Source organism: Pleurodeles waltl, chromosome 2_2 (assembly GCF_031143425.1).
Source record: "Pleurodeles waltl isolate 20211129_DDA chromosome 2_2, aPleWal1.hap1.20221129, whole genome shotgun sequence".
Lineage (NCBI taxonomy): Eukaryota > Metazoa > Chordata > Amphibia > Caudata > Salamandridae > Pleurodeles > Pleurodeles waltl.
Window position 1 is genome coordinate 1,188,597,106 of NC_090439.1, and position 12,289 is coordinate 1,188,609,394.

Here is a 12,289-nt window from a genome sequence, read left to right on the forward strand (position 1 = left end):
AGCATTCCATCGACTGAGTGGGCACTGTTGGCTGAATGAGAAATGTCCACCCATTTCTCTATGTGGTGGACCGAGACTTTGGCAAGCAGAGTGCTCAGTTGCATTTGCAATGGAGTACCTTGTCTGCCTGGATCAGGCACTTCGGGGCCGATTACGTGTCTGGCGGTCACAAGACCGCTGGACTCGTGTGGTCAGACTGTCGCAGTCCCCACCAGAATCTAAGATCCCGACAGGCTGACGGTGGTCCTGGTTGGAATCAGCCAGGCGGCGCTGAACTCAGCGGAGCCCTGCTGATTACAACCTTGTTTCCCGCCAGCCTTTTAATCGCGGTTTCACCACCATGAAAAGGCTGGTGGAGAACAAGAGCAGGGGGCCACAGGAGGGCCCCTGCAGTGCTATGCCCATGGTGTGGGCAGTGCAGGGGTCCCCCTGTCCAGCACCCTGGAAATGCCCACAGTCTGCTCTGCACTGTCACATAAACAATCTACAATGGTCATTTGGCACTTCTATGTGTGCTGCAAAATGCAACACACGCAGAAGTACCAAAGCGTCATTTGGAGTAATTGTTTATGTGCAGGAAGGAACACCTTCCTGCGTATAAACACTCATTTATGGCCTTTTGCTCATTCTACCTGTGCTGCAGACTGCAGCAAATATAGAAAAAGCCAATAAAGAGGAGGAATACAAGTGTCTCCCCTTGTTGCGCCTTGCTAACCCCACCCCAGCGTCGAAAGCAATGGGTGTTGCAGTGGAACGCCTACAGCAACACCAGTTGCACACCCCTCTGATGCAGAAAACTGCATCGGAGGGGCCCATATTTAAAAGGAGGCGTGAAGCCCCCAAAAGTGACTGAACGCCTCCTTGGAAATATGGTGCAGTGAAAAGCGCCACCGGAGCGTGACTGAAAGTGACGCTCCGCTGGCGCGAGGGCCTTGCAAACCCGTCCAATAATGTCTACATGGATGATGATATGTGATTCCTACACATAGCTGTGACTCATCATGTAAAATTTCCTGTACATTGATTTAAACGTGTGTATGATTTACTATGCCTCTGTGTAGGATGTAAAGCGCTCTGACATTCTAAACGTGGCTGAGTGGCACTAGAAAATAAATACTTTTTGAAAAAGAGGGGCCCTTTTCATGAATATTTGTGTAATTACTCATGCACTCAGATACATCTTGCATTCTTGTACTGCAAGCACATCTCTTACGTAGGAAGTGGAACAAAGCCAAAAACCTGCCTATAAATCATAGTTTCTTTTAGGTACTTAGCGCTGGGATACTCTTCGGAGTAGCCATGCATCCTACATGTTCCCTGATTCATTCATTCATCCATCCATTCATTTATTCTTTCCCTTGTAAAGACATAATATGCTGTGCGCCTTTGTTTTCTTGTATTACTTTGACATGCAGGTCTTAGACCTCATATAACTCCCATCCAGTATTATACTTAAACAAAAGGAGGGCTGATTGCCCTTTAAATCAGGCCTTTGTTCTGGGCTCAGCTGGAAAAATAAGGAAGAAAGCGCCATTGCTGCTCTGAACGGAATCCAGACAATGTTCGGACACTCAGTGGCATAACAAAAGCCCCTGCAGCCCCCTCGGTGTGAGGGGGCTGCCGAGCTCCAACGGGCTCCCCTCAGCAAAACTGGTAGGTGGTGGCCGGGCCCCCCTCCGTGTAATTTTCGGGGGGGGGGGGCTCCTCAAGTTTCTTTACACCACTGAGGGCACTCCTGAAGTGGGTCTTGGTGTCAGAAAATGATACCAGAACAATTTCTGCGTGTCGCCCATGATCCGCCCAGAAATAGCTGCTGGATCGGGGATCCGGCGCGATCTCCCTACTCGGCACGTCTGTCTGCATGTCTTTCCGGATTAAACCCAGACCTATCGACTTTGACAATGTTTGTTTTCTTTTCTCACATCTAATTTATAACTCACACATGCACACATGTCACACCCTGGCATGCACACATTTCATGACACGTGCACATCGTGGACCTTGTTGGAATACTTTGAAAATAAAACCCATTTCAAGTTTACCGTCCTCGCAGGCGCACGCATTCGTGTGGTGACTAGGATTGCCTAACACATCGCTCGGCCTTGTAAAGATGAAACCTGCTGTATTTGCTGGAGCTTTTTTCCTTAGAAAGGCAGTAGGATGGATTGATCCAGGGTGTGAACATTTTAAATATTTTAAGAACCGGGGTGAGGAACTGGTGAGAAACTGATGGCTGTACTCCCACGGGAACTTTTCTGACTTGTGGCTTCGAGGCAGTGTGACCCTCTGCACCTCAGTCACCATCATTAGGTGAACAGGATCCGCCCTCGCGCAGCCCTGAGGGCGGAATATGAGAAGGTGTGTGGGTGGGAGCGACCTGCCCCGAGAGGAAAGCAGGTCCTCTGACTTTGAAATTAAGATTTGATTCACGCTTTTCTCTTTTATTAACCAGAGGGTCTGGGTGTGTAAAGCCTTCTGACTGATAACACCGAGAAGGGCAGTAATATATAGTTGAGTGCTTGGGGTCCTGTAAGTACCTCTGTAAGGACACAGTTCAGAGCAGCATTGCTGGGATAGCTGGGCAAGCCCGCCCTCGGCCGGACACGCGCCTCCCAGCAATGCGTCAGAGCTGAAAAACTGGACACTGGTACCAGGGGCTGCCACCAAGAATAGCTGCAAAACACACTGAAAGACAGGCGTCGAGCAAAAGCAGTCAGGCTAGCAGAGCACACCACATCACACACTCAGGTTCACACATATGACACATTACCACTGCTTACAATAGGCGCAGCCAGGTTACAGACAGCACAGAATCGCACACAAATCACACACTAACATCACACATTACCATCACACACTGACATCACGTGCAGACGTCACACCCTGACATCACCCACAGACATCACACGCAGGCATCATACAAAGGAGTCACATACAGACGTCACACACAGGTGTCACACACAGGCATCAGACACAAGTGTCACATGCAGACGTCACCCAAAGGTGTCACCCACAGACATCATACACAGGCATCACACACAGGCCTCACACACAGGCGTCACACACAGGAATCACATACATACATCACACAGGTAACACACACAGGCCTCACACACAGGCCTCACACATAGGCGTCACATACATAAATCACACAGGTAACACATACAGGCTTCACACACAGGCCTCAGACATAGGCGTCACACAGAGACGTCACATACATACATCACAGACAGGCATCGCACAAAGCTGTCACACACAGGAGTCACACACAGGTCTTAAACACAGGTGTCACACACAGACGCGCAGTTATCCAACACAATTTTGCAGCTCCATCAGATATGAAGGCTGCTGTGTTCTTCCTCCTGCCTGCTTCCCTCCTCATTGGAACAGGTGAGATTTTCATTACATTGTGCACCATGTGTGTGTGTTTGTGCAGGACTTGTCTCCATGATGGTGCGTTGTATGTGTATGTGTCTTTGTGTCAGAACGGGGCTTGTCTCAGTGACGGTGCTCTATATGTGTGTTTGTATCTGTGTTTGTCAGTACGGCGCTTGTCTCCGTGACAATGGTCTTTATGTGTGTTTGTATCTGTGTTTGTCATTATGTGTGTGATTGTCTGTGTGTGCTAGTGCATGTCTTGTCTTCGTGACAGTGTGCTGTATGTGTGTGTGTGTCTGTGTGGGGCTTGCATCCATGACAGTGTGCTGTATGTGTATGTGGGTCTGTGTGTAGCAGTGTGGCACTTTTCTCATTGACGGTGCACTATATGTGTGAGTGTGTCAGTGTGGGGCTTGTCTCCGTGATGGTGTGCTGTATGTGGGTCTGTGTGTAGCAGTGCAGGGCTTGTCTCCGTGACAGTGCACTATATGTGTGTGTGTGTCAGTGTGGAGCTTGCGTCCGTGACAGTGTGCTGTATGTGTATGTGGGTCTGTGTGTAGCAGTGTGAGGCTTGTCTCATTGACGGTGCACTATATGTGTGAGTGTGTCAGTGTGGGGCTTGTCTCCGTGATGGTGTGCTGTATGTGGGTCTGTGTGTAGCAGTGTGGGGCTTGTCTCTGTGACGGTGCACGATATGTGTGAGTGTGTGAGTGTGGGGCTTGTCTCCGTGATGGTGTGCTGTATGTGGGTCTGTGTGTAGCAGTGCGGGGCTTGTCTCCGTGACGGTGCACTATATGTGTGTGTGTGTCAGTGTGGAGCTTGCGTCCGTGACAGTGTGCTTTATGTGTATGTGGGTCTGTGTGTAGCAGTGTGGGGCTTGTCTCCGTGACGGTGCACTATATGTGTGAGTGTGTCAGTGTGGGGCTTGTCTCCGTGATGGTGTGCTGTATGTGGGTCTGTGTGCAGCAGTGTGGGGCTTGTGTCCGTGACGGTGCACTATATGTGTGAGTGTGTCAGTGTGGGGCTTGTCTCCGTGATGGTGTGCTGTATGTGGGTCTGTGTGTAGCAGTGTGGGGCTTGTCTCCGTGACGGTGCACTATATGTGTGAGTGTGTCAGTGTGGGGCTTGTCTCCGTGATGGTGTGCTGTATGTGGGTCTGTGTGTAGCAGTGCGGGGCTTGTCTCAGTGACAGTACACTATATGTGTGTGTGTGTCAGTGTGGAGCTTGCGTCCGTGACAGTGTGCTGTATGTGTATGTGGGTCTGTGTGTAGCAGTGTGGGGCTTGTCTCATTGACGGTGCACTATATGTGTGAGTGTGTCAGTGTGGGGCTTGTCTCCGTGATGGTGTGCTGTATGTGGGTCTGTGTGTAGCAGTGTGGGGCTTGTCTCTGTGACGGTGCACTATATGTGTGAGTGTGTCAGTGTGGGGCCTGTCTCCGTGATGGTGTGCTGTATGTGGGTCTGTGTGTAGCAGTGCGGGGCTTGTCTCCGTGACGGTGCACTATATGTGTGTGTGTGTGTCAGTGTGGAGCTTGCGTCCGTGACAGTGTGCTGTATGTGTATGTGGGTCTGTGTGTAGCAGTGTGGGGCTTGTCTCCGTGACGGTGCACTATATGTGTGAGTGTGTCAGTGTGGGGCTTGTCTCCGTGATGGTGTGCTGTATGTGGGTCTGTGTGTAGCAGTGCGGGGCTTGTCTCTGTGACGGTGCACTATATGTGTGTGTGTGTGTCAGTGTGGAGCTTGCGTCCGTGACAGTGTGCTGGATGTGTATGTGGGTCTCTGTGTAGCAGTGTGGGGCTTGTCTCCGTGACAGTGCACTATATGTGTGAGTGTGTCAGTGTGGGGCTTGTCTCGTGATGGTGTGCTGTATGTGGGTCTGTGTATAGCAGTGCGGGGCTTGTCTCCGTGACGGTTTTCTATATGTGTGTGTGTGTCAGTGTGGAGCTTGCGTCCGTCACAGTGTGCTGTATGTGTATGTGGGTCTGTGTGTAGTAGTGTGGGGCTTGTCTCCGTGACGGTGCACTATATGTGTGAGTGTGTCAGTGTGGGGCTTGTCTCCGTGATGGTGTGCTGTATGTGGGTCTGTGTGTAGCAGTGTGGGGCTTGTCTCCGTGACGGGGCACTATATGTGTGAGTGTGTCAGTGTGGGGCTTGTCTCCGTGGTGGTGTGCTGTATATGTGAGTGTGTCAGTGCGGGGCTTGTCTACCTGATGGTGTGCTGTATGTGGGTCTGTGTGTGTCAGTGTAGGGCTTGTCTCCATGATGGTGGGCTGTATGTGTGTGTGTCAGTGTGGAGCTTCCGTCCGTGACAGTGTGCAGTATGTGTATTTGGGTCTGTGTCTGTGTGTAGCAGTGCGGGGCTTGTCTGAGACATCGCCTATATTTGTGTGTGTGTGTCTGTGTGTGTCAGTGCTGGGTTGTCTCAGTGACGGTGTGCTGTATGTGTATGTGGGTCTGTGTCTGTCTGTTTCAGTGTGGGGCTTGTCTCCAAGGCGGTGTCCTGTATGTGTATGTGGGTTTGTGTCTGCATGTTTCAGTGCAGGCTTGTCTCTGTGACAGAGGTGCATACATGTGTGGGTCTGTTTCTGTGTGTGTGTCAGTGTGGGGCTTGTCTCCAAGGCGGTGTGCTGTATGTGTATGTGGGTCTGTGTCTGTGTGTTTCAGTGCAGGCTTGTCTCTGTGACGGTGGTCTATACGTGTGTGTGTGTCTGTGTGTGTCAGTGTGGGGCTTGTCTCCAACACGGTGTGCTGTATGTGTATGTGTACATATGTATGTGTATTTGGGTCTGTGCCTGTGTGTAGCAGTGCGGGCCTGTCTGCGTGACGGTGCACTATATGTGTGTGTGTGTGTCAGTGTGGAGCTTGCGTCCGTGACAGTGTGCTGTATGTGTATGTGGGTCTGTGTGTGGCAGTGTGGGGCTTGTCTCCGTGACGGTGCACTATATGTGTGTGTGTGTGTCAGTGTGGAGCTTGCGTCCGTGACAGTGTGCTGTATGTGTATGTGGGTCTGTGTGTGTCAGTGTGGGGCTTGTCTCCGTGATGGTGTGCTGTATGTGGGTCTGTGTGTAGCAGTGCGGGGCTTGTCTCCGTGACGGTGCTCTATATGTGTGAGTGTGTCAGTGTGGAGCTTGCGTACGTGGCAGTGTGCTGTATGTGTATGTGGGTCTGTGTCTGCGTGTTTCAGTGCAGGCGTGTCTCTGTGACGGTGGTCTATACGTGTGTGTGTGTGTGTCAGTGTGGGGCTTGTCTCCAACACGGTATGCTGTATGTGTACATATGTATGTGTATTTGGGTCTGTGCCTGTGTGTAGCAGTGCGGGCCTGTCTCCGAGACGGTGCTCTATATGTGTGTGTGAGTATGTGTGTCAATGTTTGGTTGTCACAGTGACGGTGTGCTGTATGTTTATTTGGGTCCGTGTCTATGTGTGTGAGTGCGGGCTTGTCGCCGTGACGGTGGTCTATATGTGTGTGTGTAAAAAAGACTTAATAGGGGTGACTTAACGTCGAGTAAATGGCGCTCCCTCTCAAATTAAATTAAACCCACAATTGTCCAAATGGTGCCCATACACTGGGAAATCCCCTAACCAAACCCAGAATGATAACAGCAACTGTTATCCAAAACAATAAAATATAGCGGCACTCAACAATATTGCTAAATAAGAAACTTAGTAATTATACGTATCCATAAAAGAGACAGTCCTTTATAGATTCAACCATGATGTTCTTTATTCTTCTTGAAAGTTCTTGTATCCAAAAACGCTCATGACATTGTCCCTTTAAATACCGTCCCAGTCAACACGTGTTTCGTCTGGGTAATACCCCTTGACTTCCTCAGGACTTTCTACAACAATTTTTTTTTTTGATATATTTGTCAAGGGGTATTCCCCAGACGAAACACGTGTTGACTGGGACGGTATTTAAAGGGACAATGTCATGAGCGTTTTTGGATACAAGAACTTTCAAGAAGAATAAAGAACATCACGGTTGAATCTATAAAGGACTGTCTCATTTATGGATACGTATAATTACTAAGTTTCTTATTTAGGAATATTGTTGAGTGCGGCTATAGTTTATTGTATATGTGTGTGTGTGTGTCTGTGTGTGTCAGGGAGGAGCTTGTCTCTGTGACGGTGCTGTATATGTATGTGTGTGTGTGTGTCTGTGTGTGTCAGGGAGGAGCTTGTCTCTGTGACGGTGTGCTGTATATGTATGTGTGTGTGTGTGTCTGTGTGTGTCAGGGAGGAGCTTGTCTCCAAGGCAGTGTGCTGTATGTGTATGTGGGTCTGTGTCTGTGTGTGTCAGTGCAGGGCTTGTCTCCATGGCAGCAGAGTGTGTATCTTGTTCTGTTTAATGTGCTGTTGAATCTTCGACAAAGTGCAGTTACTTCTGTACACCTTAATAAGGCAATCGGAAGTTGCATACGCATGCACTAATTACACATATTACACAGTAGCGGTCACCACTGTGGAGTTATAGATAGGTCAGAATTTACATAGGAAGAGAGATTTTCTTTCGCTAATATCTTTGCTGCTGTTTCACAAATCCTCATGAAAGTTTCCAAACAAAATGTCCATCCACCACAGTGCAAGGGTGCCTGCATTGGCGCTATGCAGCAGTTTGTGCACCACCACTGGGGGAGAGGACGGAAATTCAGCATAACTTGTAGATGCGGCACAATTCTGCACTTTCCCAGTGATGCAGGGCGGCCTAGAAAGTTACTTGCTGCAGCGCCCTGCTCCACAGACCTCGTACATGAGACCTGTCATCAAGATAAAAGTTGAAAATCTCCAGCAGGACGAAGCAGAAGTCTGTACCCAAAGACAGTTCCACAAGGTTCCACACCCTTACACAAAGGACCGCTGAAACAGATTTGCTGCAGCAGAGAATAACGTAGCAGGAGAAGCCACAAAGTCAATCTGACAAGCGATGCACCTGGGGCAGATAGGCAAGCAGGTTAGTCCCGGTCTCCTTCAGGTTTTCAGCACACTTTTTGCCAAAACATTCAGGATCTGCTAATCCTACTATTGTGTGACTGTCTGGGGTGAATGTCAGTTGCACCCAGTCATGTGACCTAAGACAGGCTGCAGGCACCGGGGGCTAAGAGCAGGAAAATGACAACTTTCTAAAAGTGGCATTTTCTAACTTCTAATGATAAATTCGACTTTATCATTAAAGAGGACTTACCATTACAAGTTCATAGGTATCAAACATGAAATATCTACCTCCTCTGGTTTAGGAATTGCAGCTTACGAAATGTAATAAGGAACCCCTAATGTTATCCTATGGGAGGGGTATTCCTCAACGTAGTGAAAAACTTCAAAATACATGTCTTACCTTTTAATTACACAGCACCCTATCTGCTGGGCTACCTGGGGACTACTTTAGGGCTGACATATGTTATAAAAGGGGAGTTTAAGGCTTTGCAAGGGGTGCTAAATGCCAAGTTGACATGGCAGTGGGACACTGCATGCAGGATAAAATGGCAGGCCTGGGACATGTTTTAAAGTGCTACTTATGTCGGTGGAACAATAAGTGTTGCAGGCCCACTTGTAGCATTTAATTTACAAGCCCTGGGTGTATGGTTCCCTGCTAGACAAGGGACTTACACGTAATTTAAATATGCCAGTCAGTTGTATGCCAATCAAACCATGTTAAGTGGAGCGAGCATTTGCTTTTTAGCACTGCTTAGCAATGGTAAAGTGCACAAAGTCCTAAGGCCAACAGAGCAAAAATCTAGTGAAAAATAGGAGGAAGAAGGCAAAATGTTTGGGGGTGACCCTGTAGAGAGGGCCATTTCTGACACTCTACCACACAGACCACACTTTACTTTACTCCACACTAAGGTTGGGTGAAACTCACAGAGTTTCAATTCCGCAAAGTTACCTAAAACCTCCATTACATCCTGCAGAGGTCCACAATCAGGGAGAATTTGGACGCATCACGCTGCTCGTTCTAATTTTTAGCAGCAGGAGCTTGTTCCATATGGTGCACCAGAGCATGCTGCTTTATTCTGTCAATCAAGTTGATTTTTTACTCAAGCAGCGGCTTTCTCAACGCAAATGGTTGCGACCTGTTGCAACCACCCGCATTGACCTTGCCAGGAGTGGTTCTAGTGCCAGCAAATCACTCACACTAGGGGATGCAAATTGTTGCTTGCCAACTTAAGGTTGGTGTGCTGTGCATGAGAAAAAGCTCTGCCACACAGCATTTGGCAGAATTTTGTCAGAACTCCGTCCTCAAAGTGGAACGCGGAGTGGGCAAAACTCTGCAAATTCCACCGACAGAGCAGAATTTTTCACCTACCCTATTTAATTCCACTCCACAGGACTGCACTCCAATCCACTCTGTGACACGTCCCTCTACTCCACTCTACATCACTTTCCAACACTCTACAACATGCCAGTCCACCACACTCTGTGACACTCCACCTGACACTTTACTCTACTGTATGCTGTGCCAGCCCACTCTACCCTACTCCATGCCATGTCATTCTACAACATAACACTCCACTCTATTATACTTTACTTCACTGCAACCTACACAACTCTTCTTGACTCCACTCCACTGTAGTACACTGTACCCCACCTACGCCACTATTCAACACTCCACTTCACACCTCTCCACTTGATGACACTCCCCTCCACTCTATGCAACTCCACGCTACTATACTCTATGACAATCCACAACACTCTACTCCACTCTTCCCCATACACTCCTCTGTACAACACTTTACTGCATTACATGCCCCTACACTACACTGCACAACACTCTACTCCACGCTGTGAGACATTCCAACTCTCTATGTTACAATACTCTAATGTCCAAGACACCCTTCCAAATTATGACACTTTACAAGACTCTCTGCAATGCAACTCCATGCTACTCACCTTCACACCACTATACTCTATGGCATAATCTATGATACTTTAGTCCATACTATGCCACTCCACTCAGCTCCACTCCACTCCACTCTAATCCACTGTACAACATTTTACCTCACTCTACACCACTGTACAGCAATCCATTCTACACGGCCCCAATGTACAACAAGCTACCACACTCTATGCAATTCCAATCTTTAAGAATCTATGCCACTGTAGGACACTCTACTCCACTCTTTTCCACTCTACATTACTCTACTCCACAATTTGAAACTCTTTGTATGCCACTCCACTCCACCCCGCTTTACTCCACTCTGTTCTATGACAGAGTTTCCAGTCTATCCCACTCTGCTCCACTACTCCACTGTATGCCACTAGACTCTATGCCACTCTGCCATTCACCTCTATGACACTGTCTGTCAATCCACTCAACCACACTCTACGGCCCAGTATTCTACTCTATGTCCCTCCACACTAAAAAACTGTGTGCCACTCCACTCATCTGTACTCTAAAAGCCTTTCCAACACCACTACTACATGCCACTGCACGCTACTGTATGGCACAGCACTATACGTTTTTACACTTTAATCAAGTGCACGCTGTGGCACTCAGGTCTTCTGCACTCCATACCACTATACTGTAAAACACAGCACTCTATGACACTTTACTCCACTTGTGCTACCCCAGTTTTTTCTACTCCACTCTATGACACTTTATCCCAGTCTACACCACTGCACAATACTCCACTTTATGCCGCTCATCTGTCCAACACTTTACTCCACTGTATACAACTGCACTCTACAACACTCTGCTACACGCTATGCCACTCTACTACCCAGTATGAAATTGTAGAATACACAGCTCCACTCCTCTCTATTACATGCCACTCCACTATATGGTTTGGCACTCCATTCTATGACACTCTCCTGCACTGTACTATGTGGCACTCTACGACATTCTTCTCCACTATATGCCACTCCAGTCTACAACACTCTACTGCACCCTATGATGACACTCTCCTTGACAACACTCCACTCAATGTCATTCCTCTGAGCAGAACAACACTATATGACACCACACTGTATGGCACTCCACCCTATGACACGGCATATCACTCTACAACACTCCACTCTAAAAGACTGTACTCCACTGTATGTCCCCCTACTCGACCCTACTCTAGTCCAGTGTGAGATTCCACTACAATCCATGACACTCTTTTGTACTACGTAACACACCGCTTCACTCTCTGCTACTGGACTCTAGAAGACTCTAGAAGACTCCACTCCACCTTCACTCTACCCTACTCCACTGTACCACACTCCGTCAGAATCCACTCTATGACACACTGCTCCATGACACTCCACTCAATGAAACTACTCTTTACAAGACTTTCTGACACTCTACAGTATGACACTCCACTCGGCAACACTCCAATGTATGACATTTTCCTCTACTCTACTCTACTCTATGCCATTCTAAGACACTCTACTCAATGACATTCCACTCCACAACACTCTACTCTGCAACAATCCAATCAACGTCACTCCAGGGTACGACTGTGAGGAAGTGGGTGTACTATATGTTATGACTGGGAAGCCCTACCGCGCAGTACACTCACAAATACCGTCTTGGTTCCATTTAAGTAGGTTTACCTAGCCTTAAGCTCAACCGTGGGTAGCTGTGGCTGCGAGCAGTAAGGCTAACCAAAGCAACAATGTGTAAAGCATTTAACAGTACAAAACAACAAAATAAAAAGTCAAATGACGCAAAATATTTAAGAAACATAGAGCTAATTTTTATGAATTTTTAGAGACCTTGATCATAAAAATCCACCTAAGGGTTTCAGCGATACAGATTTCAGAAACAATAAATAACTTTTAAATCAACTAGATAGATAGAGAGATGGATAGATGGATAGATAGAAAGATAGATAGATAGATAGATAGATAGATAGATAGATAGATAGATAGATAGATAGATAGATAGATAGATAGATAGATAGATAGATAGATAGATAGATAGATAGATC

The 12,289-nt window shown here is 47.7% G+C and overlaps 2 protein-coding genes across 3 annotated transcripts in view; one reads left to right on the top strand and one right to left on the bottom strand.

Moving 5' to 3' along the window:
* LOC138283065 (lymphocyte antigen 6E-like) overlaps nt 1–12,289 on the bottom strand; it is a 297,207-nt gene that overhangs the window by 102,718 nt on the left and 182,200 nt on the right. The gene's annotated exons all lie outside the window — the stretch shown is intronic.
* Nucleotides 1–12,289, top strand: part of LOC138283066 (lymphocyte antigen 6E-like) — a 120,755-nt gene that overhangs the window by 37,014 nt on the left and 71,452 nt on the right. Inside the window, exon 1 of one of the 2 annotated variants that reach the window (XM_069221213.1) lies at nt 2,667–3,390. The exons of the other annotated variant lie outside the window; for it this stretch is intronic. Within the exon in view, the coding sequence (XP_069077314.1) occupies nt 3,339–3,390 (52 nt within the window). The 5' untranslated portion in view covers nt 2,667–3,338. Of the gene's footprint in view, nt 1–2,666; nt 3,391–12,289 lie in introns of those variants that run through there. 2 annotated transcript variants of the gene reach the window in all.